The following is a 26,632-nucleotide window of genomic DNA, read 5'->3' on the forward strand; positions in this document are numbered from 1 at the left end:
TTTAATGAAACAGTTTTATCTTCCCGCCTGTGTCTCAGGCTCAGGCATTATTGACTCTTTCTCGGGCTCATCGTTCCTTTGTGCCGCTGCCCCTCGGATCATCGTGTCTCTGTGGCCCTCGCACAAAGGGCCTTTTGCAGGGCTGCGCGCGGGAGCGAGGGGGGGGGGGGGGGTGAAGAAAGCTGATCCAGCAACCTGAGCCGGGGGCTGTGTGGGAACCGTGCTGCCTGGGGTCCTGGGCAGGTTCCCTTTAGCAACAGGACAGGGCACTGCCCTCAGATGAGCTGGGGAAAGCACCAGCATCCATTCACCTGTCTGGGCTCATGTTTCCGGAGAGCTCTCCTGCCTGGATGTGGCCAGAGGAAGATTCTGGAAGGTAGAGGAGGGACATGTTCAGGCACAGGTTGGCTGGACTGAATGTCCTGTTGATCTGAGCTGTGAGGCTAGGCCCCCAGGTTTGGGGGGCCTTGAACCCACCCATAGGACGTAGCCCTGGAACCTCATCTCTCTGCTCTTATCTCCCTGCTGGAGATGTTTCAGTGTGTGTGTTTTTAAACTGAACCTACATCCTTTTCCCATGCTTAGGGCGGTCTGTGCTGCCCAACCTGCTATATGGTCCAGAGCTGGAGAATGATTCTGCACCCGTGGTGGTCCCAGCTTTTAAAGTGGACAGAGCAACCCCTGCCTTTCCTGTGGGGCTTGATGGCTCCGGCAGATGGCAAGGACTCAAAGAGGGCAAGACGCAGGGAGCTGTAGTCAGGCTTAGCCAGGCGCCCTGATCTTCTGTTTCCAGACGCCCAAGAGCCAACACTTGGGGTCTGTCAGGGAAGCCTGACTTCCAATTCCAGCAACACTGTTTGCTGGCTGGGTGACATTCAGCAGGTGGCTTTGCCTCTCTGAGCCTGTTTCCTCATCTGGGTAACAGACACAGAGTTGTTGAAAAGTCGGTGCAGGAGCTAGTAACTATTCTCCTTACAGGAGATGTCCCCAGAAACCCAGACAGTTCTCAGTGAGTCCCTCCTCATGGCACCTTTTTGAACCCCTTGCCACCCCTGCAGGCCCCTGAGAAGATTAGGGAGGGTGTCCAGATATGGAAGGGAAGTGTTCAGGTGGCAACAGTGAGAAGGTGACTCTGTGGCGGTGCTGTAGGAGGTAGGAGTTGACAGTCCCTCCTGGACTGTCTGCCCGCCCAGTCCCCAGGCCCCACCGAGAGTCAACATGTACCCACTAGTCTCCAAAGGGTCAGCTCATGTGGTGTGAGCCAAGCCCCTGCTGACCTGCGCTGGCTCAGGCTGGAGAGGATCATTCAGGATCCGTCCCTGTTTTATGGCTAATGGCTGTGTGACCTTGGACAAAACATCACCTCCCTGGGTCTCACTTCCTTCCAGACCTGCAGTTATTAAATGAGGAACTTCAAGCCTGATCCCCAGGGCCAAGGTACTTGGAGGAGCCCAAGGCAGTGTCTACTGGAGGACAGTCTCACCACCCACCTGTATCCAGGCTGGACCTCCGCAGGCCCAAGTGCCCCCTATCTGTCCCTGTATAAGGAGGGCTGAGTCCTGAGAAGAGGGATCTGATCGGAATATTTAGAGCTCAGGTGCAACTAATAATAGCAATAGCAACCAGGTATTTATTATTTGTGGTGCCAGATGCTGGTCGACTTTATATGTACACATTCACTTAATTTTCATAGCAACCACATTTCCCCATTTCACAGAGGAGGGACACATGCTCAGAAAGTTCAGTAGACATGCCCAAGGTCACACAGCTAATAAGAGCAAGAGTAGGGGTTTGAACCCAGGCCTTCCAAAGCCAAAGCCTTTTGTTCATTTGCTGTTCTTTGCTCACACCCAGAACGGGAATTCAGAGTCAGAGCAGCGGCAGATGAAATGTCTGTTGAGTTTCCATAATGTGGGGGGGAAAGGGACCGTGTGTGTGTGTGTGTGTGTGTGTGTGTGTGTGTGAAGTGTGCTTGGGTCAGGAGTCCTGGAAGTTCCCCACCCAAACTCCGTTATGGTGTTGCAGGGAAGCATGCTCAGTGAGGTGGGTGAGAAGAGCTGCTTGAATCTGTGTGAAGGGTCACCCTCTGCATGGATTCCGGAACCAGCTGGTACCCAATAGGGTAAAAGGGACGCCAGAGTGAGATAACAGAGCCTTGAATTCTATTCCCAGCTCTGCTACCCACTCTCTGTGCCCCTCCCCCGCCACCTTGGTCTCTCCATCTTTGAAACAGGGCGGCAGAAAGACTCCTCGGAAGTACCACCTGCTATATGGTCCATCCTGGGGTCTCTTCGGCTATTGGAGGGTGGGTTGGTTGTGACAAGGCACTAGGGCATATAGTTAGGTCATCGTCCCCTTTCCTGGAGAGCAGGCCTGGGGCATCTGGCAGTGAACCTGCTCTGCCACCCAATGCTCCCTCAACCTGTGCCCCTCTGTCTGTGGCCAAGGTAGGGGACGAGATCGTCCGGATCAATGGGTACTCCATCTCCTCCTGCACCCATGAGGAGGTCATCAACCTCATCCGCACAAAGAAGACTGTGTCCATCAAAGTGAGACGTGAGTGAGGCCAGAGGGTGGGGATGGGGGGAAGGGAGGAAGCGGGGTGGTGCTGATGGTGGAGTAGGGTGGTAGGGAGCAGGGAATCAGCTCCTGGGGCAGGAGGGGAGGGCAGAGAAGCCGTCCTAACCTTGGTGCCTCTCCTCCCACAGACATCGGCCTGATCCCTGTGAAGAGGTAAGCAGGACCCTCCTCTGCAAGCAGATGCTTCCCTGTGGGCTCAGGGTCCTGGGCCAGTGGTGACTGGGGGCTCCAGATGGGGAAGATCTGGACTTGGGGCCTGGTCTCTCAAACATCTCTAAGGACCTCTCCCTTCTCACTTCCTTTCCCATCAGCTCTCCTGACGAGCCCCTCAAATGGCAGTATGTGGATCAGTTTGTGTCAGGATCTGAGGTAAGGTCCAGATCACCAGTGATGGCATCTGGATGGAATGGTCTTCAAGGAGGGGCAGCTGGTCCTGAAAAGGGCCTTACTCTAAGGATGTGCTCTCAGGGGCTTCACACATGCCCCTGTGCATCCAGAAAGCCCCTGTGGGTGCTGGGCCCTCAGCCAAGCCCAGCAGATATAGACCTCTTCCCCCAGGGACAGAATGGCCATCAGACTCACACGGGAAAGCAGTGCTGACGAGCTCAAATGGCCATTTGCACACATGTGACGTCTCGTGACCCTTATTCTCTTTCCTCCAGGGCGGGCGGAACATTCTGGGCTCCCCAGGGAGTCGAGAAAACAGGGAGAAGAAGGTCTTCATCAGCCTGGTGGGCTCCCGGGGCCTTGGCTGCAGGTGGGTGGTGGGCATGACCTGGGGCTCACTTATGGCCAGCAGTCCCCAGGGGCCCCTAATGCCTTTCCCTTTTCTCACTGCTGCTTCTGAGGAAACTTTTTATCCACTGGTGATGACACTTCTTGGTGCCTGGCTTCACAACAGGCCTGTAAGGTCAGGGGGACAGCCCTTAACAGGACCATTTTACAGATGAGGGCAGCCTGAGGCTCAGGTAACCAGGGCCAGCCAAGGTGTCAGGTAACCAGGGCCAGTAGCAGAGGTATGATGGGGGCATCGCCGTCCCCTGATCTCTGTGTTGCCTCCTGCACCTGAGGGCTCCTGGACTGTGAGAGGGCACAGGCAGGGCTGAGGGACCCCCACTCCAATGCATGAATTTTCATGCACCAGGCCTCTAGTAAATAATAAAAAGCCCCTCTTTTCTCAGAGATTGCAGCCTATTATAATATTGAACCCAACCACATAACCAGTTACAGGAATGAATGGCAAGGTTGCTAATGGAGCTGCATTTGCATTCCAATCCTGTGCTACCTCTAATCAATTAGTAGTGGCTTCCTGGTGTACTGTTTTGAAAAGAACTCTAAGTTTGCATCCAGGCTTGGTGGGAAAAAGTGTGGTGCAGGATTAATGATGTCTGCCACATCTGGGTGGGGAGAACAACAGTGCAAATGCTTCCCTTGCTGTAGGTGTTTTAGAAGCACTGAGAAGGAAACAACTATCTTAATCTTAGGATAGAAGAGGAATTTCGTTAAAGCCTTGTAAAGAAGATAGATTTGAGCCTTATGGGATAAATAGGAAAGTGCTAGAAAAGGAAACAGCACATGTGATGTATTGGGTGAGGGGTTGGGTGGGGAGGCAGGGGTTATAAGTAGTTGTCTGTGGCTCTGGCCACAGGTGGACAGTGAAGAGCCTTGGGTCCTGACCTCATGGGTGACCTGTATTCTGTGGGACCAAGCCTGGAGATACAGGCAGAGGAAGCATGGCATTTACAACGAGCAAGCACTGAAGGCAGAGGTTCACTGCATGTCCCATCTCTTCCACAGCATTTCCAGTGGCCCCATCCAGAAACCAGGCATCTTCATCAGTAACGTGAAGCCTGGCTCCCTGTCTGCCGAGGTGGGGTTGGAGGTGAGTGAGCCTGGGCCATGGTCAGACTGTGACCACACAGTGAGGGACACACACGTCTTCCCACACAGCCCTCTTTATGCCGTCACTGGCTGATGATTTCTTCCCACCTCCCGAAGGGAAGCATCACAGAGAGGGTGGCATCAGACCCTTTCTCCAGTCTTCTCCAGCTCTGAGAGCTTTTAGTCCTGAGCTTGGGGATGCAGTAATAATGATCGTTGAGTGTTGACTGGATCAGACAGTGTTCTAAGCCCTTTAAAATTCATGAGCACTCTGAGAATTAGGTACTGTCATCATCCCCATTTTACAAATGAGGAAACTGAGGCTCAGAGAAAGTGTGTGATTTTTCCAGGATCAGCTACCTAGAATGGTAGAGCTGTGATTCAAACCTAGGGGGTCTGATTACAGAACCAGAACTTGTCACTTCTACTTTGGCATATTACTTCTTCTTTTTGTGCATCAGAATTCTCTCCCATAAAATGGGGTAACAGCCTTCCTTCTAGAGGCATTGTGTGAATTAAATGAATCAATACACATGCTTAGAACTGGCATATAGTAAGGGACCGATGAATGCTAGCTACCAATTATGACTCAGCACAGCCTCTGCTATATGAGAAGTCCGAAGGCTTCTAGGTCTATATTCTGAGTGTTTAAAGCAAATGTCATAAATTCAGCCAAAGGAATGACCCTCAAACGATATAATATTGGGCAGCTGGTGAAAGACATGAGGCAGAGGACTCCATCAGAGCTTTCTAACGCTCTGCTCATGAAGGAGAGCTGAAGTGCAGCCACTTGAAAACCCAACATCTGCCCTTGAACCCCAGGGTGAACCTTTCCTTCAGATAAGTGAGTATACAGATAGTGCAGACACGCTGATGCCTCTCTGTTTCTCCACCAGGCAGGAGACCAGATTGTCGAAGTCAACGGCATTGACTTCTCCAACCTGGACCATAAGGAGGTGAGACTTGAGATCCTCACCTACTGGCTGTTACACCTCTGCCCTCCACATCTCACCCCTCCCCCTGCCACCGTGTCTGAAACCTGTGCTCTCTAGAGGCCTGGACTGCTCTGGTCTGTCAGGCCTCAGCTGACTGCCCACTTGTCCCCACAGGCCGTGAACGTGCTGAAGAGTAGCCGCAGCCTGACCATCTCCATCGTAGCTGGAGCTGTAAGTCCAGAGTGAGCTGGTAGGCCTCCATGACCCCTGACCTCCAGGCCCAGCCACTCAGAGCCCTGAGGTCTGCCATACACTCCCGCGAAGGGCCAAGGGTGTCTCTGTCCCTGAAGCTCTGACAGAGCAGAGGGAGAGGGTCTTTGCCCAGCCAGGGCACGTTTGGGTCAGAGAAAGCAGGAACCACTGTGAGAAGATAGCCTTCATCTTGGCCCCCAAGGCTGTGCAGTGGGAGCCCAGGTTTCCCAGGGGACTGATAATGGGGCCTCTTTTCTTCCCACGAGGGCCGGGAGCTGTTCATGACGGAGAGGGAGCGGCTGGAAGAGGTGAGGCAGCGTGAGCTGCAGCGGCAGGAGCTTCTCATGCAGAAGCGGCTGGCGATGGAGTCCAACAAGATCCTGCAGGAGCAGCGGGAGATGGAGCAGCAGTGAGTGTGGCCAGTTAGGATGCCCCTTCCCTATCCTCTCTGACCACATCCGCTTTGCTTCCTGTCCATTGTGCCCTGAGCCGACCTCATCCTCTCCTCCGAAGGCTTGTCCTCAGGTCAGATGGGTCCAGTGGTGGCCAGAATAAGCAACCCCTGCCTCCACGCCACCAGGCTCCTCCCTCCTTGCCCAAGAGAGCCCCTGAAGTCCAAGACCCAGGAATATGGGGTTGCAAGTAGCTAACATCTGATAAGTACCAACCATATAGCTGCACTGTATTATAGCCTCATGTATGTTACTTAATGTCATTTTCACAGTAGCCCTGTGAGATGGATGGTATTAACCCATTTTGCAGGTGAGGAGACTGAGACCCAGAGAGGGTAAGCCACTTGTGTGCAAAGTCACACATGGCCAATGAGGATTCACAACAGGCAGTCTAGCTGCCCCATCGGTGATGATAAGGTCTCCCTACCCACACACATACACACACACACACACACACACACACATGAGATGGTTGAGATGATGGTTTGAGAGAATAGATGGGACAAGCAATTCATATATAAAAAACAATGTCAGAATCTAAATCCAGGTACATTCTAGGAGCTTTATAAGAATTTGGACAGGGATTTTCCCCTCTCTCCCATCACAGATTTACCCCTGCTGGTACCTCTGCCCACAGCCCTGGTCTTGGGTAGTCACCCAGCTTTGCCTCTGGGGTCTGGGCCCTCTTCCAGCAGAACCTCCCTCAGGCCAGGCCCTGACTGTCATCAGTCACTTTAGCTAAGAGTTTAGAGGTGGGTGCAGAGTGTGGCCCACTCTGACCTGCACTCCGGCTCTGGCAGCTCAGAGTCTCTGCTTAGTGGTGCCAAACAAAACCTCACAGAGTACACAGCCAGCATCCAAAGCTGGCCCAGGCATCCTTGGAGGGAATCCTGAAAGAAATAGAACTTTTTCCAAATCAGGAGTTAGCTACAAAGAAGAGTGAACTTCCCTTGCACAGACTTCATGATGCCAATCTGCATTCATGTTTCAGAAGGAAAAAGGAAATTGCCCAGAAGGCAGCAGAGGAAAATGAGAGATACCGGAAGGAGATGGAACAGTGAGTGCCTCTTCCCCATGCGTCCACACAGGTGTCAGTGTGTGGACATGAGTGTGCTCTCGGAGTGTAGCCAGCCAGAGGCCACCCCCAGACCAGTTCACCTGGCCCTCTTGTGCCCTCCTTTATTTTTAGCCATTCCATAATCCTAGTAAAGCCCAGCCCATTCAAGTAACTAGAACATGGTTCTACATAATTATCAGAGTAGCATTTACACTCGATTTAGAATACAAGAGCCAAGGATTTTGTAGTCTTCACCACAGCTAGAATCACATGGTCTCTCCCCAGGCTGGTTGAAGTTTCCCTATAGCAGGGGTGGGGAATCTTTAATATATATATTGATTTCAAAGAGGAAGGGAGAGAGAGATAGCATCAATGATGAGAATCATTGATCGGCTGCCTCTTGCATACCCCACACTGGGGATCGAGCCCGCAACCTAGCATGTGCCCTTGACTGGAATCAAACCTGAAACCCCTCCGTCCTCAGGCTGATGCTCTGTCTACATAGCCAAATATGTCAGGGCATGGGTTGGGGAACCTTTTTTTCCTGCCGTGGGGCATTTGGATATTTATAACATCATTCAAGGGACATATAGAATTATCAACTTAAAAATTAGCCTGCTATATTTGATCAAACATTTAATCAACTCACCCCTCATGCCTTGGCAGGGCCAGACCAAATGATTTCCCCACCCCTGACCTATAGGCAGAAGCCGGGCCCTTGAAGGTTCTGACACTAATCACAGGCATGGGATCTTATTTCAGGATCGTGGAGGAAGAAGAGAAGTTCCAGAAGCAGTGGGAAGAAGACTGGGGCTCCAGGGAACAGCTGCTCTCCTCTAAGACCATCAGCGCCGAGATGCACCCAGTGTCCCTTCGCAAGCCAAAGTGTATGTATCATGGGCTGGTAGGTGGGGAGAGAGCTTCCTTCAGAGGCCAGGAGGCTGGGGGATGGTCCAGGCTGAGATGCTGGTCCCTCTTCACTCACCACCACCTCCCAGGTGAATAGCCCTCACTATCGGGGCTGCGTTTGCTTCACAGAGGGGCAGCCCTGTGCCAGGGCCTGTCTGCCAGGGCATTGGGGCTGGGATCTGTCTGCCCTCCTTGTCCTCGAGGTCTGCTGCCTGGCTCTCCCTCACAACACAGACACAGGCAGCTGGACCCTCCCTGTGCCTGTGAGCTGCTGAAGAGGTATTGGAGTAGGGGAAGTGAACTGCCCATGGGATTATCTTAGTTTGTTGGGTGTTATATCTTCTTCCTGCTTGGGTGTGAATTGGGGCTGGGGTGAAACAGCGGCAGGACAGAGGGCAAGAATCTGGTAGTCCAAGCTTGATGGGCAACTGTGGGAGGAGCTTCCCTGAAGTGACCCTAGCACCTGCATCCCTGGGCATGGACACTGAGATGTTCCTCCCCTCTGAGGATGGAATCAGGACTCCCAGGCACCAAACTGTGGCCTTCCTCTGGCCTCGGGTCCCTCTGCCTTTATCTACTTTCTTCTTCTGTGCTGTTATAATCCCTAGTTTTGGTCCAGGCCTCAACCAACTGCTCTCCTTTCCACTAGCTCTCAACCCCAACTCCCAGCATGCCTCTTCAAGGGGAAGCTCACAGCCCCAGGGCAAAGTGGGGGCTCAATCTCAGTGTTTATTAAGTGGACTCGTGGTGGGGAGCCAGGGGCAAGGCAGCTTGGAGGCCGAGGCAGTCACAAGTCCAGGATGCCTGGTTGGGCCTTTACTCTTTATAGCTGTTTTGATGATAATGGACATGGGGCAGGTTCTACTCCAGCTGACTGTGCTCAGCTACCTGAAAACCTCCAGATATGGAGTGAATCTGTAACCAAGGACCAAGATTCCCCATTTCTGCTATGTGGCAGCCATGTGGGATGTGTGATAGGGTCTGGACATCTCTGGCTCCAACTTTGAATTTTGCCCAAGTCCTAGAGGGACATGAACTGGGGCCAATGAAGAGGTACAGAGCATCTGGATGGCTCCACCTCGCCCTCCTTGGTGCAAGGCAAGCAACTCCCACCCAGCCACTCCTCTCTGGCAGGGGGCATGGTGTCATCTCAGGGACCTCTCGGAAGGACAAAGCACGCTCTCATCAGCCTTCTCTGTGACATTAGTTGAGGATGAGGCCAGAGCTGAATTCCCAGTGAATAATCTGTGCTTTCAACAGGGAGTTAATTTGCTCTTAATGCATGAAACAGGAACTTCAGAAGAAGAGAGATCGATTTTAATTGCTTCTCCCGAAAGTAATCCTAGTCAATTTAGTACCTGCCTTGACACTGGGTCTTGGCTTCAGAACAAACGCATCTCTCTCAGGAACTACAGAAAATGAAAACCCTTTCTGCAGCTAGCTATTTATTTGGTGCTTTTAAACAAAACCAAGCATCTTGAAGAAAAGGAGTGAGAACTTTGTCCAACATGTAAATGTTTTCTAAAGCAACATTACGAAGCGTGAGATGGATGACCAGACTCCGCCAGCCTGAGCGGGGGCTGCTGCTGCTGCCGCCTTCATCCATCTCCATACGCACCAGCAATTAATTCTCATCTGGAGATAAGTCAGGAAATGCAGGAAGACCTGGGAGTCAGCCTAGGGCCTGCCTTTCTCCGCATTCCTGAGAGGCTGGAATGGTCTCAGCCGTTCCGGGCCAGCAGGACCAGACTGTGTTCAGGTCCTCCCTGACCCTCTTCAACTTGGGCCCAGTAAGCCCACAGCTTACACCTGACTCGTGTGTCTGTGCCTGATGATGGGTGGACCTTGCACTTTTGAACCGTCAGTAAAAAGTGGGGAGCATCGCTTGCCCAGAAAGTGAGGCCACTCGTCCTAATGATGTGGGTGGGACTGACGGTTCCCCTCACCACCCTCTGCCCCGGGGGCTCACCCTGCTTACCCATGGCCGATCCGACAGAACCCCAACATCCTGCCAGGCCCTCCAGTCTAGGACACACTGTCATAGAACTCCCCAGAAGAACTTCCTTAGCTAAACCAACAAGGAGGAGAGATTTCAATCAAGGACCCCAGAGCTAGAAAAAGCCTGCATAGGTGAAGAGATTTAAACAAGAGATTCCCACCCTTCTCCTGCCATTACGGTCCCCATCAATCCATTAGTCCCCACATCCAAGAGGCCCCATGGTTTGGAGGTGGAGTTGTTTTCTTACCAAACTATTAAGTAATCATTTGTGCCCCCATTGTTGGATTAGGTAGTCATTTTTGTTAGCAAGAAAGCAGCAGTGTTCCACTGTCGAGTAGCCAGAAATCAAGCCAACAGCAAAGGCTCTTAACATTAACCCTTTCGTAGGTGATTGGGCAAGTTCTTCTAATTAATATTTGAAATACAAATAAATAACTGGCAGCAAACTTATACACTACCTCCTATCATCCCAGGGAGGCTGGAATCCAGGTTGGAAACCACTGGAATGAGTGGTTTGCTTTCTCCACATATGTCAAAATTAGTGTCTTCCTGGCCACACGTGCCCCTCTAACCTAAGGTGACCAGACATCCCGCTTTTGATTTTTTCTTTCCAAAAATCGGGACTATTTTAAAATGCCTCGGGACGCAGGACAAATTGTTAAAAATCGGGACTGTCCCGCCAAAAGCAGGACGTCTGGTCACCTTACTAACCCTTGGGAATCTCTTCACCTCCTCGGGGTCCCCAGTCCACCCACACAGCTCCAACAGCCCCTGGGGGACCCAGAGGTCTGAAGGGGGTAAGTCGCCAGGAGGATCTGTTCTCCCATCGTATGCTCTGGCACCAAATACTCGGGTATTCCCATCCTCTGTGCCACACCTCCCAGGATCAGTTGAATGCCCCACAAAATGCTTCTCACTCTGCTGTCAGATCACAGGCCCGCGTTGTGAGCCCATTTTATAGACAGAGAAACTAAAGCTACCAAAGTTGAAAGCCTGACACACACCATTCCAGAGCGAGAAAGCCCATAGAGGAAGCTGGTCCCAGGCCCCCAGGCTCCTGAGAAGCGCGTCTGGCCTCTAGGTCTCCTGAATCCCTCTCAGTTCACCAGCTTCCCCCTGTCTTCCCGGGTAGATGGTCAGAGAGTGGAGCCCGAGTTTGAGCCTGCCAACGATGACGACGGGGACAGAGGCACGGAGGAGCAGGGAGAGCAGGTTTGCGGCCCCCGCTTCGCTCACTGGCCTCGCTGCTCTGCTTGCTCTGCTCACCTCCCCTGCCATCCCTGCGTCCAGCTTTGGGGGACCAGCATTTGGTGGAGACCGCTGGAGTGTGTGGAGCTCCTCTCAGCCCTGGCTTGGTCCCAGCCCTGCACACAAAACCTCGAGAACAGGACTCAGGGTCAGGCTGACATGACGGCTGGTGCACACAGTACAACTAAACTGTTGGTTCAAATATTTAAGTACCGCCAAGGTTAAGTTCTTCCTCAGGCCTCTCCCCAGGACACCCCAGACCTCCCAAGATCCAGCAGCTAGAGGGTTGTGCTTGGTCCACAAGGGGCTTTCAAGATTCTATTCTAGAGCCCAGGCTGGTCCAGAGTGAGTCATTATTTAAGCCTTCGCCGCTGGCCCAGAAAGCTGCAAGTTTGCGGTATTGCCCAGCCAGGCTGCTGCCTGAGGACGGCAGGGGGCTGGTGCCCAGGTTGTCTGGCCTGGCTGGGGATGTGCTTTTTTTGGAGGCTGATCTGCCTGCTTGCCACCTGAGCCGCCAGAGCTGCCCCCAATATCGCTTTCTCTTCCAACACTGGGGGTGGGGGATAGGGCCTGGTCCGTGGGACAAGACTGTTTTGTTCTGGCTGACAGCAGTTCTAGGCAGAGACCCAGACTCCCTTTTGTCTCCAGCCGTTTCTTGGATGGAGGGACCAGACGTCGGTCAGGAAAAAGCCTCGTTCTCTTTCAACGGGGCTTTGTGTCTTGCAGGCTGTGGCTCTGATTTGGCAAAGCTCATCCCACCAGGGGCTTTCTCTTTGATTTTCCTGGCACTGACTTCTAAAGCCAGAGGCGGGGGCAGGGGCCAGGGGGCAGGGGCCCAGGGCCTGGTGGTGGGTCGGGGCCTTTCTCAGGTGGTCCTGGGCCCGCTTTACAGCCCAGGCGAGGCAGGTAAGTGGAGAGTCAGGCAGAGGGTGTGGTTCTGTGGCTGGAGCCCCACTCATGGGAGCCCCGCTCCCGGCCTCTGCCCTCTCAGGGCGCCAGCTGCACTGACCTGTCTCATGGCTCCGTTCTCTGTGTTGTTACAGCCTTTGGGTGGTTTTATCGTTACGATGGCAAGTTCCCATCCTTCCGGAAGGTAGGACAGGGCTGGGTGCTGTGCCGTTTGCCAGTGCGTATGCTGTGGGCTTTGGCTTTTTCCAAACATTGCTTTTTCCTGTCAACTCTCAACCGTGTGACCCAGACTGTTCACGTGAGGGCTGTGCTTCTCTGTCAGGCTGTTGCCATAGGGCAGGGCCCTGTCACTGGGGCATCATGTGGGGGAGGGTTCTAGGGGTGAAACCTGCCCGGGCACCATCAGGCACGACCTGGGTCAGCCCCGGGGGCACAGGGCATCCGGGGCAGGGGCATGGCAGGAAGCTGCTGCTCTATTGCTCTGTCAAGCAGACCCAGCGGCCAATACAGGAAGCCAAGGTCAGGCAGAGGGAAATGTCAGGTGGGGTGTACACGATGCAGATTATGAGGCTGACGGAGACAGACACAGACCGGCTGCCGAGGTGGGAGCTCGCTGCCTCGGGTTGAGACAAAGAGCCACAGCAACCATAACTCTCCCTAGAAATATCTCCCCGTGCGCCTGGGATAATGCAATTTTCTGGTCTCTGGGGCCTTGGATTTCCTCTCTAAACCTTATTACTGCTGTATCTCCAGGCCCCATAAACCTTTCTCATCCCTTTTCTCTCTAAATCACTCTGGCATTTCATTATGAAAATGCCGCTGTTAACATCTATAGATTGGACCTTCAGGATGGCTTGGTATTTGGGATCCAGGCTTCAGCATAAATCTGGATAAAGCCATGTAGGTGTCATCACTCAACCGGCTCTTTCTGGCAGGATGTCTGGCCTCCAGAAACCAAAGTCCTGGCAGCGGTGTGACCTTGATCATATGTAGCCGCTCCCTGCCTGTAAACGAGGATATCTAATGTGCTAGAAACATCTGCCCTCCCTCCAGCACAGCACTATTCAGACACTAAGACGGCACTGTCATTCCTGACGAAGAGTGTCTTCACCTTGGAGCCCAGGGCATGACTTGTCTGACCCTTAATAAGCCTGGACAGAGCCCCTTAGGGGACTCCTTTCCACACTGTGGTGGCCTCAGGAAGGACTTGGTCTCGTCACACTGTCCTTTTCCATTTGCAGGCTGACCCTGGCTTAGGATGCCTCATTGCGTTACACTACGGACTCTTTCCCTATATACGGTCTCTACTAGAATGTAACTAGAGACACTCACACACAGGATTTTACTTGCAAAACGAATGAAAGGAGATGGGTAGGTTAAATCTTTCCCAGGCCACTGATAACTGGATAAATGTAAGAGAGGTGTGTGTGCGTCTCCTCCACACACTCACTTCCCCTCAGAAATCACGTGCCTTAAAAAGTGCTTTTGCTGGACCTGCTTCCCTCTATTCATTAGTTCAGTCATTCCAGAAATAGCTGGTATTTCGATTTCCATTTCATTTCCAAACGAGAGGAAAATTGCTTCTAGCAGCAAGAACACATCCACCCCATCTGCCTCTCCTTAGTCCTGACTGAAAGGAATATTTGCCATGAATCTAACTGACAGCTGAAAGGACAACAGAATCGTGTTCCTCCTGCTGGCTCTGAAAATCCACCGCCACTTTCTCCAGAGCCACGTGAGATGCTGTGTCTCCCAGGAGCTGGAACACCCAGTGCCCAGGTGGCAAAGTGGTTATCTATAGCCATGACCGCTGAGGCACAACATCCCCCTTATGTGAAAAGCTAACGGCTCGATGTCTCAATTCCTAACCTGGAAGTAACCCCTCTGGTCTTCAAAGCTCCCCGGCCAGTGGCCCTACAGAGTCTGAGCCAGGGCCTGAGGATGTATGGTTCTGACTAACCCTCCCACCAGGACTGCATGACTAAGTCATGGAGACCAGCCCTACTTGCAGGAGCCCACCTTCTGGCAGGGAGGCAGACACACATGCAACTAAGTACCCCTATGGAGCAGACTGTTCTGAGAGCAGTAGACAATGTTATGGGGCAACTTGCCCTTCTGCATCAGTAAGCAGGTGCTGCTTTCTTGGAGATGTCACAGGAACTGTCACATGTGCCTGCCCCATCCAGGTGCCCTGGCTCTAAAACTTTAGCCCAGAATGGCCATTCCTATCACAGTGGTCCCTGTGGGAGGCCATGCCCTTCCTTTAGCCAGCTGCCACCAGGCACAATGTTTCTGACTCCTTCTGGGGATTTGCTGTATGAATCTATAACATGATAGCAGGGATTCATCAAGTGAGCCAAGAGTCTAATCGGCAAGGTAGGCAAGGAAACAAGCAGAACTCTGAAGCAGAGAAGCCATTTGCTCAAGCGGCACATAGACTGTTCTGGGGTGAGTCCCATTCCTCAGATCAGTGCTCAGCAAACAGTGGTTTGCGAGCCACAGGTGACTCGAGAGCCGTGATTTGCCGCTCTGTTGACTGATGAGTTTGCCGACCACTGCCTCAGAGGGTGGTGGGTGGGATCATCTCCAGAGCACAGTATATGCACATGGAGGTGGGGCTTGTCTTAGGGGGCAGGATGACTCAAGCATAAGTCCATAATGACACTCCCCGCCCAAGTCCTTCTAGTGGGGTTTACAATTGCTAATAAACTCAAATCTTCATGTCTGGCCTTCGATGCTGGGGTGACTGAGGAATTCTGAGTTCAGGCCCCAGGAAGGTTTGTTGGGGGTGGGGTGAGCTCGCAGGTGGGTTTCCTCCTTCCCCAGACATTCCACAGCATGTTGACTCTCCTCTGTTCCCTCTCCGGAGAGCTAGCTGTATCTTCCAGGCTGTGTGTGATGGAGTTGACACTTGCCATTCTCCAATTGCCCCCAGCTCATCTGGACACAGTAGAAAGTTTATGGGACCTGGAAGACTCAGGGCCAAATCCTGGCACCATTACTTATTAGATGTTTGATGCTGGGCAAGAGACTATGTCATGTGGTGTCTACATATGAGACACCTTTCTCTCCAAATATTGGAGAAAGCATGTGCCCAGATACTAGGAAGCAAATACAATGCCTTTTATTTATACAGTACTTTAATGTTTATAAAGCACACGTATAGATGTTATTTCATTGGCTCTAGATGGCAAGCTTAGGGTGTAGACATTTCTTTCATTTTGGAGATGAATCAGGCCCAGAGAGGTTAAGAAACTTAGCCAAGGTCACATGGCCAATTAGTGAATCAGTAACCCATTCTTCTGGCAAAGGAAATGTGTCTCCTACTCTGCAATGAGTAGCAGTGGCCTGCTTGTCATAAACCTGAGAACCAACGCCCATGGGCAGAGCTGGGGGAGGGGCTCGCCCTGGGATGGTTGCCTGGTGTTGCTGAGGACTGAATGCCCTGTTTGTGGTGCTGTGCCAGTGTCAACACTACCTTGTAACCCTTGTCGTGTAAAAAATGCCACATCTGCTCAGAAAGGAAAGGAAAAGAAAGCACAGTATGACAGCCTGCAGGAGTTGAGAAAGAATAAGAAGGAACTGGAGTTTGAGCAAAAGCTTTACAAAGAGAAAGAGGAGATGCTGGAAAAGGAAAAGCAACTGAAGATCAACCGGCTGGCCCAAGAGGTAGGTGACCTGCTCAGAGGCCCGGGAGCACCCTTGGGATGCGGCTTGGTTGCTCCCCATCATGCTCCCAGGGAACCAGCCGGCGTTATTCTCCCCAAATGGAGTCCAAAGGTGGAGTGAGCGCTGCCCCTCCTTAGTGTGGAGCGTGAGATCATCCCACCTGCCCAGGGTCATCTGAGACTAGCTTCTGGCTTAGATGTATGTTTGGGGTTGAGACTGGCCTCCTTGCTCAGGTATGGGTCTGAAGCTAACCTCTCTGCTCAGATGGTAGCACTTAGGTTAGCCTTCCACACACCTGGCCAGAGGTTTGGGTCTGTGCCCTCCACCCCCCACCCCCCACCCCACCCCCATATCAGAGTGTGAGTCCAAGGGTAGGCCTCTCCGCCCCAGGTGTGGCTGTGAGTCAGAGGCTTACCCCTCTGCCTACAGGTAGATTGGAAGTTAGCCTTCCATCCACCTGTCATTTCATCTGAATCGTTTGCCCCCCTCCCCAGGTTATAAGTTCAAGATCAAGAACTCCCAAAGTGCTTGGGCTCTGAGAGTATGGGTCTGAGGCTAACCCATGCACAGGCAGGATGTCTCAGGCTATTCCTCAACTAGCCAGGCTATGGGTCTGAGGCTGCTACCATCAGCAGAGGGTGTGTCTGAGGCTAGATCTCTTCAACCTGGGAATGTATCTAAGGCTGTTCCCTCCCAGACATGCCAAAGCAGACTCCGAGCATGAGTAATCCTTATTCCTAGGTGAGCCGGGTGACCTTCACTCCCTGGCTATTTGAGATAGCACTGGTTCTGCTTCCTTTCATGCTTCCATGACAGATGGCCAAGCTGATGACATCACAAAACAAGAGAAGTCCTGGAAAATGTGAAGTGCATTAGGTCTGGCACTAGGAACAGATTAGCCACAAAATTTTAAAAAATTGAACTTGTACTTCTAAGAACAAGGCAGCCTGGAAGGGAAAAGAAACGTAAAGTAAAACTCTTAGGATGTGCTAGGAGCCTACAATAGAACCATTCATGGAGAATCTTAAGAGCCTCAGGGTTCGGGGGCCAGCTAACCCCATGCAACGCAGAAGTCCCCTTCTCTGATTGCGCCTATAAGTGGCGTTAGTCAAACCAAGACCTCGACACCCTCCCCCCAGCTGTTCCTCCTCCTCTGGGCCCAGGTGAAACAAGCTTGGGTCTTTTTCTAGAAGCTGACACACCAACCACACTTGGGGGTTTTCTAAGAAATGCTTCGTGTGTGCCACCCACGTGTGACTCAAGTGTGCCTTTGTCCTCTCCTTTGTGCCTCGGCCTTGGGTCCCAGGTGTCCGAGACGGAGCGGGAAGACCTTGAGGAATCGGAAAAGATTCAGTATTGGGTGGAAAGGCTCTGTCAGACTCGCCTTGAGCAGATTTCCTCTGCTGATAATGAGATTTCCGAGGTAACCGAGCCCTTCTTTCCACCTAGCCTCTCCTCCTGCTGCCTTCAGAATGACCCGCCCTGGCAGCTGCGGGAGGCACAATGGCCACCGTCCTGCGCACTCCCCCTTCCTCTCTAGAAGAGGGGAACATAGCTGTTTTCCTGGGCTTGTCTCCAGTGACCACTAAGTCCCAGCTTATCTGAGATGGCCCCAGCTAGGCCTGTTGTCCTGGTGTAACTAAGAGTGCCAAGTTCACTGTCAAGTGTGTTCCAGTTTAGATGATGGATTATGTGGTCACCTTATTTACCACCCACAAATGGCATGATGTGGGACCCCCTTGCATTTGGGCATTCCCTACCAGCAGTCTGGCATGAGCTCAGGTGACATCTGTGTGGCTCTGGTTGGAGGGTGGTGGGTCTCCAGCAATAAGTAATCAGTTAGAAGAGCCTTGTACTCAATGTACTTTGAAGTGAAGCACTAGCCGGAAGACTACAGAACTTCCTTGCAACCCCCAGATGACCACGGGCCCCCCGCCTTCTATGTCTCCCCTGGCCCCACCCCTGAGACGCTTCGCTGGCGGGCTGCACCTCCACACCACTGACCTGGATGACATCCCTTTGGACTTGTTCTACTACCCCCCCAAGATTCCCTCTGCCTTACCTGTGATGCCCCATCCCCCACCCTCCAACCCACCCACCAAGGTTCCCGCAGCCCCTGTCCTTCCGTCATCAGGCCATGTGGGTGCCTCATCCTCACCCTGGGTGCAGCACACCCCACCCCCCATCCCCATCCCTCCCCCACCCTCTATTCCCACCCATGACCTCACTCCTACCCGCCCACTGCCCTCTGCACTGGAAGAGGCCCTGGGCAACCACACGTTCCGCGCCGGGGACACAGGCAATCCTGCAGAGGACTGGGAGGCCAAGAACCACAGCAGGAAGCCCGCCAATTCCCCTGTCCCTGAACGGAGCTTCCCACCCACCCCGAAGGTACTGCCCCTGTTCTGCATGCTACCCTGGGGAGCAGGTGGAGTGGGCAGGGCTGCTGTTTCCCATGTCTTCCACTGCCCCTGGGAAATGGGAGGAAACATCAGCCCATCCCATTTCCCAGGAATGAACTCCCCAGCCTGCATGTTGTGCACACTCTGCATGCAGATGGTTTCTGCTGACTTTGAAGTGTGTGTTGCATGGGGAATTGCCTGTGGTACTTGGAAGGAGCAACCGTGTGTTCGTAGTAGGCCCATTGTAAGTGCTCGGTAGACTTTATTCATTGTGAGGAGTGACGAATCAAGGTACAAGAAAATCTGGGTGAAGCTACCCTCTCTTCCTCTTGGCTGATGTGAGCTGGTGGCATTCACTGCAGTGCTCGCAAGGCTGTGTTGAATAGCCAGAGCACTGTGCCACCGCTGGTCATGTCTTGATATTAGCTAGAAAGCCTTGAGTGTGGGAAATGAATCCCCAATTTAACAGAGGGAAAAGGGGTTCAGGGGAGCAATCTTACACTCTGTAAATGAAGCAATAACACTGCCCAATGCAGCATTTTCTATGGCACCAATCAACTGCGTTGGCTTGAAGCATAATCCCCAGAAGTGTCTGGCCATCTTCCAGCTCCAGAAAACATGAAGATGGAGAATTCCTAGAAATCCCCAAATTTACTGTTAAGAGGGATCTTTTTCTTGGAAGTCAGGAGGCAGAACAGTGATGTTTCTCAAAAAGACATATTTCTTATTAATTGTTCATAATCCAAAGACTACATTGGAAGAGGCAATCCTCAAGGAAGACACAGAACTTTGATTCCTGGCAAGGAAAAAGCAAAATATTCTTCTGCTCCAGAAGCTGTGGGGCCAGACTGGAGTCAGAGCCCATGCAGCTCAAGTCAGCTGGGGGCGAGGGGGGAAGTGAAGGGGACTGTGGTGGACTGTGGGGGAGGCAGGCAGTAGTTCCAATCAGTGGCTTTTATTATCCTTCCCTGCCTAGATTTGAGTTCCCACATGCAGAGCAGAATGAGCACTGAGGAGAGCCTGGGGGAAGGAAGGTGGGAGTGAGGAAGTGCCAGAAGACAAGGCTCTGGCTTTCACAGGGGACTCTATGAGGCACTCCCTCTGAACCTCTGGTGGAGTCCTGAGCCCTGACGGTTCCAGGGATGTCTTCCCTCAGAGCCCAGCCAGGACCAGGTTTGCAGGCCGTTGAATTAGCCTGGCACAGAGGATCACATTTTTATTGTGAGTGGTCCCCACCAAGATGGGAGGCAGCTTTTCCTCAACAAATTTGAATCAAAAATCATTGATTGAGGACCTGTCATGTGCCTCTCTGTGTGAAGCGGGAGGGGAGCAGTGCAGCAAAGGACCGGGGAGATGGGCCCATCTGTGCTCTCCAGGACTTTGCCATCAGAAGGATGAGCAGCTGACAGGGAAAGATCGGCTATAAAATCAGCACAGGTCAGGTGTTGTGTGAGAGAGACGCCTTCTACTGGGAGGTTGCAGGCACCTCTGTAGAGCCGAGCCTTGAGGGATGGTGATAAATGAAGGATGGGGCAAAGGGCATTGCAGGTGCAGGAAACAGCAAGGAGGAGCTGCCTGGGTGTGAACCCTGGCTCAACCACGGGCTGGATGACTTTGAGCATGTGTTACCTCATCAATCTGAGCCTGGGTGTCCTCACTCGTAAAGTGAGAATGTTAATGGCACCTACCTGTCATGAGGATCAAATGAGTTAACACATGACCTTATTCTAAGTTAATACTTAGGAATATGACAGGCACAGAGTAGGTGATCAGTAGACATTACTGTGATCAGAGGCAAATCAAAGTACAAGAAAATTTGGGTGAAGCCACAAACATGAGGTTGGAGGTAACCTCTGCCAACTTTTGAGTCAGGGTCAAGCTTCCAAACAGGATCCAGCTTTCTCAGAGATTGTTGCTCCAGGAATTTCGGAGTTCCCACTGTTACTTCCCAATCAGAGCACAGGGAGGATTAAAAACTCCCCTAGCACAGGGAGCTTCTGAAAAACTGGACCCTAAGTGTCTCAAGCAACATCAAACCCAGGGTTTTCCTGACCCAAAAGTCAGGGGCTGCTGTTTTGTTAGTTAGCACTTTGGCCTTTGCACCCCCAGCCCTGCCCACCCTCCTCTCTGCATGCTCCTAGTGAGTTGTCATCAGTGCAGCAGGAGGAGGTATGGCTGGTCACACAACTTCACTGTCCGCCCATCCACCAGCAGGTCTCAGGTAGTGGGAAAAGACACCTGTGTCGTCTTCTGTACCTGCCTCATCAGCACCCACCAAGGGAAGGTTTTCAGGGTCATATCTACCCCCCAGGTACTGTCTCATGTGCCCTCTATACTATTAAGTCATCCATTCATTCATGAAACATGTTTAGTGAGCAACTGCTATATGCTAGACACTATGCAGGGCACTGGAGCACCACCACAAAATAGGCAGCCCAGTCCTTTCCCAAGACAGTCTGGTGGGAAGACAGACAAGTAAGCAGGAAACCACCACACTACCAGAGGGAGATGGGGGAAACCCTAGGGATAAAGTGGAGAAAAAAACCTCAAGGAATGCTTTCTGAAGGCAAAGATATGTTCCCAAGCTGACACCTGGGGAGTAAAGCAGCAGGAAAGAGCATGTGCAAAAGCCTTGAGGCAAGAAAACCTGGCATTTTGTAGGATAAAGTTAGGCAACGTGAGAAGGGAGAGAAGGAGTGAGCAATGAGTATAAAGGAAGGTAGAGATGCTCATGAAGGATCTTGCGGTCAAGTCCAGGGGTTCAGTAGGGGACCCACCAAGGGCCCTGGGTAGGGTTTGTGGCCCATTTTAATGGGCGTTACCCAAGATGATCCAGTGCATTAGAGCAAAGCAGACAGAGGTGCCTCTCTTACTGCTTCTCACCCCAGCCTTCAGAGACTCTATGCCCACCCATCAGGGACAGCAGATACTTCCTGTGCCATCAGGGGACTGGAACCATGGCCAGAAGAGAGAACCCTTAGGGAGACAGGAGGCTGAACGGCATCCAAGGCTACTGAGAGCAAGCCTTGAAAGCCTATCCTATGAGTGACAGTGGCTTCTGGTGACCCCAGAACCAGATTCAAGTCTGGCTCAAGTCCCTGATTCCCTAGAGGCACGTAGTGTCTGACTTCAGGGCACACTGTGGCCAGCAGATTGCTCATCTCTCTGCTGAAGATCAGACTCCAGGACCCTTGGCAGGTAAACAGGCCAGGCTGGCTCAGCATGTGCATGGTGTGAATTTGCACTTGTGTCAGAGTGCTGCAGTTGACCTGGGCCATGCCCGCTATAGCCTTACATGGCTCTCTCTTAAACTAACCTCTGTAGACATTCTGCCCAAGTCCGCAGCCTCCAAGAGGCCCTGGTGTGTCCACCATCTCCAAGCCTGTCATGGTCCACCAGGAGTCCAACTTCATCTACAGGCCAGCAGTGAAATCTGAGGTCCTGGTAAGCCTCTCGGGTCCCCTCCAGGGCATCGCCAGCGAGCAGACCAGGTCCGCCTCTTCTGGGATCTGCTGGAGGGACAGTGAGGTGGGACACAAACTCACATTAGGTGCCATCTCCTAACCTTCTCATTGGCCAAGAGATGGATCCACATGGGTGTAAGTGGTCGTGACATGGCCAGTGACATTCCTGTTCCTCACTTGACCAAACAGACTGGGGATCCGTCTAGAAGTAATGAAAATAACTGCTCAGACTTGCTGTGAGCCTACCCTGTGTCTGCTCTGCAGGGTCTCACTTAACCCTCACAACAATCCAGTAGATGGTACTTGCTATCCTTGTTTCACACTTGAGGAGCCCAAAGTTTAGAGAGGTTAAGTTCACGGCCCAAGGCAAAGCCAGGACTTACTACTTATTTCAGAGTCATTCATAACCCAAAGCCCAAACTCTTACCTAGATTGCCAACTTGCCTAAACTTATAGTGATTCCAGTGGCTCTGCCTCTGCCCCTAAGACCCAACGTGGCTCCGTGTGGCATGGACCACTCTCAGAAGGGGACCTGGCCAGAGCAGATCCACTCCCTTTCTCCAGTTCACGTCTCACTCCTCACTGGGACTGAGAGTGTGAGGTGTGGCCCTGGGGGAGAGGGGAGGTCAGCCCACCCTCAGTCACCCGCAGCTGAGCGAGCTGGGACTCATGCACACCCTGCTCCAGGGGCACCAGCCACTGACTGGCCTCCCACACGTGGTGGGAAGAGCCATGCCAGAATTCCAATTCTCCTTTCAAGGAAACCCTATCCAAATGTCAGGGCAGGGTGGCTCAGATACTTATTTTGAGCTCTAGCTGTCCTGTCAGCTTCCCGACAAGCTAGGTTCATGCTCCCATGACAGCCTGCTGGTGCATCTGTGTCGCATGCTCTGGCTGATGACAAGGGGTGGTGGTGTCTGCTTGACTAGAACTGGGTAGCTGCTGTGTCTGGGGACATTGTACGGGCCAAAGCGTAAATCAGGCTGTGTCTATTTGGGGAGGGATTTTGTCAGGGCCACCCCCAGGGTGGCAGGCCCGGGATCTGGCACTAGGGGGCAGAAGAGGCCCGTTGGTAACATCCAGCATGGAACTTTTTTTTTTTCCCCTGGCAGCCACAAGAGATGCTGAAGAGGATGGTGGTTTATCAGACAGCGTTCAGACAAGTACAGTGATACCCGTAGTGTGGCTGTGGTCCTTCCTGCCACCCTGTGTCTCCCACTCTGACTTCTTTCTCTGGGAATGCTGATCGGCTCTCAGGTGGCCCCTAGCGCCATCTGCTGGGAACCTCAGGCCAGAGCTGTCCTCTCTCCCAGGCCACAGCCAGGAATTGGGGAGGGTCTCGTGTCAAGTGGGGACACAAGGCTTGTTGGGCCCCATGCAGGATCCCTGGGGAATTAGCTCTTTTGCTGATGTTTGTTCAAAGAGGAATAGGACAGAGGAAACCCTCAGAGGCCAAGATGGACCCTTGTTCCAGCCCTAGGTGCCTGAGCTTTCTACCGCCACTCCCCCCATTTTGGCCCTTCAAAGCAGATCCCAACCCCCGGGATCATAATAATTCACATCACTTCCTCTCTGATGTCCACATCAGAGAGGAAGTGATGGCCCAGATCCTCCATCTGCCCAGGGGCCACAGAGGTCCTAGCTGGTCAGGAAGCAGCCACTTACCCTCCCCACCTCCTGGGGCTCACATCCACAGAACCACCATTGGATTGGCTGCCTCACCGCCAATGAAAGAGACCCCCAGATGGAGGGAGATCGTGCAGCCAAACTCCACACTGATAACCCACCACCCAACCACAGGCGAATGTGACTATAGGCAGGAAGCTAAGGGAAGATGTCGTCTGTACAGTGAGACATGGGGTCTGCCAAGGAGGCTGCTCCCAGTGACAGGCGGTGGCTAACAGAAGGTGTGCTGCACCAAACACTGTTTCTCAATATTTTATGTATTGTATATTAACTCTTTCAATCTTTATAGCAACCTAGGAGTTACTTGCTATCATCATCCCCATTTTGTAGATGAGAAACTGACACAGAGATTAGGAAATGCACCTGTGATGTTCTGACACACACAGCCAGTGTCAGACCCCAGATCTTAAATCGGGAGATTGCACCCCTTGACACTACGCCATTCTGTTTCTCAAAGCACCATGATTATAAAAGAGACATTTAAGGTCCATGTTGCTTAGGGCACACACAGGTTCAAAGGGAGAGAAGCAGGAAGGTGAGAAATCCAAGGGCCCAGGCCTGGAGTCAAGCCCTCACTCCGCTGCCCACTGACTGGCTGGCCTTGGGCATGAATGTCACCTCTGTGGGCCTCCTTCTCTCCTCTTCTGGATGAAGGGTTGGGCTCCTTTTCCAAGGGCTGACCAGCTACAATGGCTTATAAGTCTCTGATCTAAATTTACACAAGACACAGCACTTGCCATCTGGCCCATCCCTGAGAGCAGATTCTCAGGGGGAAGATTCTCAGGCCCCGAGCCAGCACTGCCAAGTTTTGCAGAAGAGACAGCCAGGGGCAGGCAGGGCCCTCCCTGAAAGAGCACTGACTCAGATCCTGCCTATTATGCTCGCTTGCATGGGGATTTGCTGTCCTGACATCTGTAGACTGACCTTGGGGTGGCCTCAAGCTGGACCAGGCTCGAGACTCCTTGGCTTTTTGGGGTTGAGTGGGATGATGAAGATTAGAGAGGAGAGAGGACAGGCAGATGCCCAAGGATCCATTTACTGATATGTGGCCCTCGTCTTGTACCCCGAGCGTGGATGCTTTATGCTGGGCATAGTGGTGGCTGTGGCCTCCCCATGATGTTGACCATAGGCCCCAGGTGACACTGGGTGAGGCCGAGGGAACTGTGTGCTGGGGGTGGCTCTGCTAAGTCTGGCAAGGCCGCTCCTTGGCTCCCATAGTCCCATGGGGACTAAGGGAAGCTTTGCTGCTCTCCAGCCTGGTGTGCGTGGCCCCTCAGTCTGTAGACCCTGGGCTCCTGCTCTCTGTGTGACTCCTGGCTCTACCTCCTCCTCCCTTCTCACCACCTTGTTTCTTCATCTTGGGAATGTTGTTCCCGGAGCCTGCACCAGCCACGTCCCCAGAGCTGCGTGTCCTCTCGCCTCTTCCCAGGCTAAGGCTCTGAGAAGGCCTCTCATCTTCTAGATAAACACTACATTAAGATCAACACTGGACATGGGCAAGCACAGACTTCTCGCTTTTCCCCATAGTGCCTGCTCTCCCTTTGCCCCTCCTCTCCCTCCTCCGCCCACTGTCCCCCATCATCCTGTGACTGATTCTCCCAGACAAGCAGTCTCTTGAGCAGGGTTGGGCCTTCTTTGGGATCATAGCACTGCATGGAGAAAAGCTGGGCTTCCCTCCCTCCTCTCCAAAAGCCTGGACCTGGGCTCACACAGGGCATGTGAAGGAACTGAAATAGGGCCATAGGACCTGCGGCTGTGGGAAGATAAGACCTTCAATAAGCCATAGCTGGTTTGGCTCAGTGGATAGAGTTTTGGCTTGTGGACTGAAGGATCCCAGGTTTGATTCCAGCCCAGGGCACATGCCCAGGTTGCAAGCTTGGTCCCCAGTGTGGGGCGTGCAGAAGGCAATTGATCAATGATTCTCTCTCATCATTGATGTTTCTATCTCTCCCTCTCCCTTCTTCTCTGAAATCAATAAAAATACATATTTTTAAAAGACCTTCAATAAGCATGGCGCCACCTGGACATCTGTCAGCTTGGTGCCCCTGTCAGCCACAGATGTTAACCCCCACCTTCTCCCAGGAACAGTGCAGGGTCCAGGGCTGGGATTCTTCTGATACTCCCCACAGCTTTCTGCTTCTCTTAGGCAGGGGTGCTCTGCCAGCCTCCTCCTGCATGCCCCATCCAGCCACACCTGGCCCCCTCACCTTCTCCCCTACCTCTGCCCTAAGCTTGCTTCCTGCAGTGACCCTCTGGGGCCTCAGACCTGTTGCCCTAACACTCTTCTTTGCTTCCAGGATTTCCGGAAATATGAGGAAGGCTTTGATCCCTACTCCATGGTAAGAGAGAACTCTCTTCCCCTGGGAGTAACCCCAGGAATGAGGGTTGGGGGTTACAATGTGTTTGTTGGTGATATGCTCTGGGTCCTGGGGGTATCAGGGATGAGCACATGAGGAGCCCCAACTGCTCTGTTCTTTCCTGTGAAGGCACCTTTCAAATGGCATTCAAGTGGGAAGTGTATGGTGTGTGTGTGTGTGTGTGTGTGTGTGTGTGTGTGTGTGTGTGTTTGATAACAAGTTACACTCACTGAGCACTATCTATATGCCAGGCACTATGCTATGTTTATGAGGCATGCTCTCACCATCTTACAACATTCCCAGGAAGAATGGATCTGGAATTTGTGTGTGTGCCCACATGTCCCCCAGGGGGCCTGGGACACACACCCCCCTCCTCCAGTTGAAGACTGATGATGCTGGGGCTGGGAAATGTCCCCTTGTCCATGACCTCCATAAGTGCCTGGGTCCCTTCCCACCCCGGGCCCACCCTCATCCTTCAGACAGAGTCAAAGCTCCCCACTGTCTTTTCCCTCTAGTTCACCCCAGAGCAGATCATAGGGAAGGATATCCGGCTTCTGCGCATTAAGAAGGTACCTGGGCACATGGAGGTTGGGTAGCCGCCACCCTTCTCTGCCCCTGCCCCCTCCTTTCTTGGTCCCCTGCCTCTCCAACTCTCCTGAGACTCCTGGCTGACTCCCCAGGTCCCCATTGTCCCTCCTCTCTCCCTTGAGGGTGCCCCCTCCAGTGGTGGTGTCCCAGGTCCTAGCCCTGCTTGGTGACCATGCCTCACTTTCTCCCTATGATCCTGCCATGGTTTCTCCTGTCTCCTCCGTGGCCCTATCAAGAGGCTCAT

General features: G+C 52.7%; 1 protein-coding gene across 13 annotated transcripts in view; it reads left to right on the plus strand.

Moving 5' to 3' along the window:
* The window catches only part of USH1C (USH1 protein network component harmonin), a 42,813-nt gene that overhangs the window by 11,281 nt on the left and 4,900 nt on the right, over positions 1-26,632 (plus strand). For 4 of the 13 annotated variants that reach the window (XM_036427191.2, XM_036427193.2, XM_045577628.1 and 1 more), the window contains exons 5-17: positions 2,448-2,556; positions 2,709-2,733; positions 2,892-2,949; positions 3,243-3,337; positions 4,378-4,462; positions 5,358-5,417; positions 5,571-5,627; positions 5,915-6,057; positions 7,092-7,157; positions 7,920-8,044; positions 11,198-11,277; positions 25,741-25,782; positions 26,316-26,369. In XM_036427191.2, the coding sequence (XP_036283084.1) occupies positions 2,448-2,556; positions 2,709-2,733; positions 2,892-2,949; positions 3,243-3,337; positions 4,378-4,462; positions 5,358-5,417; positions 5,571-5,627; positions 5,915-6,057; positions 7,092-7,157; positions 7,920-8,044; positions 11,198-11,277; positions 25,741-25,782; positions 26,316-26,369 (999 nt within the window). Of the gene's footprint in view, positions 1-2,447; positions 2,557-2,708; positions 2,734-2,891; positions 2,950-3,242; positions 3,338-4,377; positions 4,463-5,357; positions 5,418-5,570; positions 5,628-5,914; positions 6,058-7,091; positions 7,158-7,919; positions 8,045-11,197; positions 11,278-12,356; positions 12,407-15,741; positions 15,892-17,197; positions 17,315-17,808; positions 18,283-21,617; positions 21,738-22,869; positions 22,921-25,740; positions 25,783-26,315; positions 26,370-26,632 lie in introns of all 13 variants that reach the window. The other 9 variants (XM_036427181.2, XM_045577621.1, XM_045577623.1 and 6 more) reach the window with 7 other exon arrangements.

Source organism: Pipistrellus kuhlii, unplaced genomic scaffold, assembly GCF_014108245.1.
Source record: "Pipistrellus kuhlii isolate mPipKuh1 unplaced genomic scaffold, mPipKuh1.p scaffold_m20_p_9, whole genome shotgun sequence".
NCBI lineage: Eukaryota > Metazoa > Chordata > Mammalia > Chiroptera > Vespertilionidae > Pipistrellus > Pipistrellus kuhlii.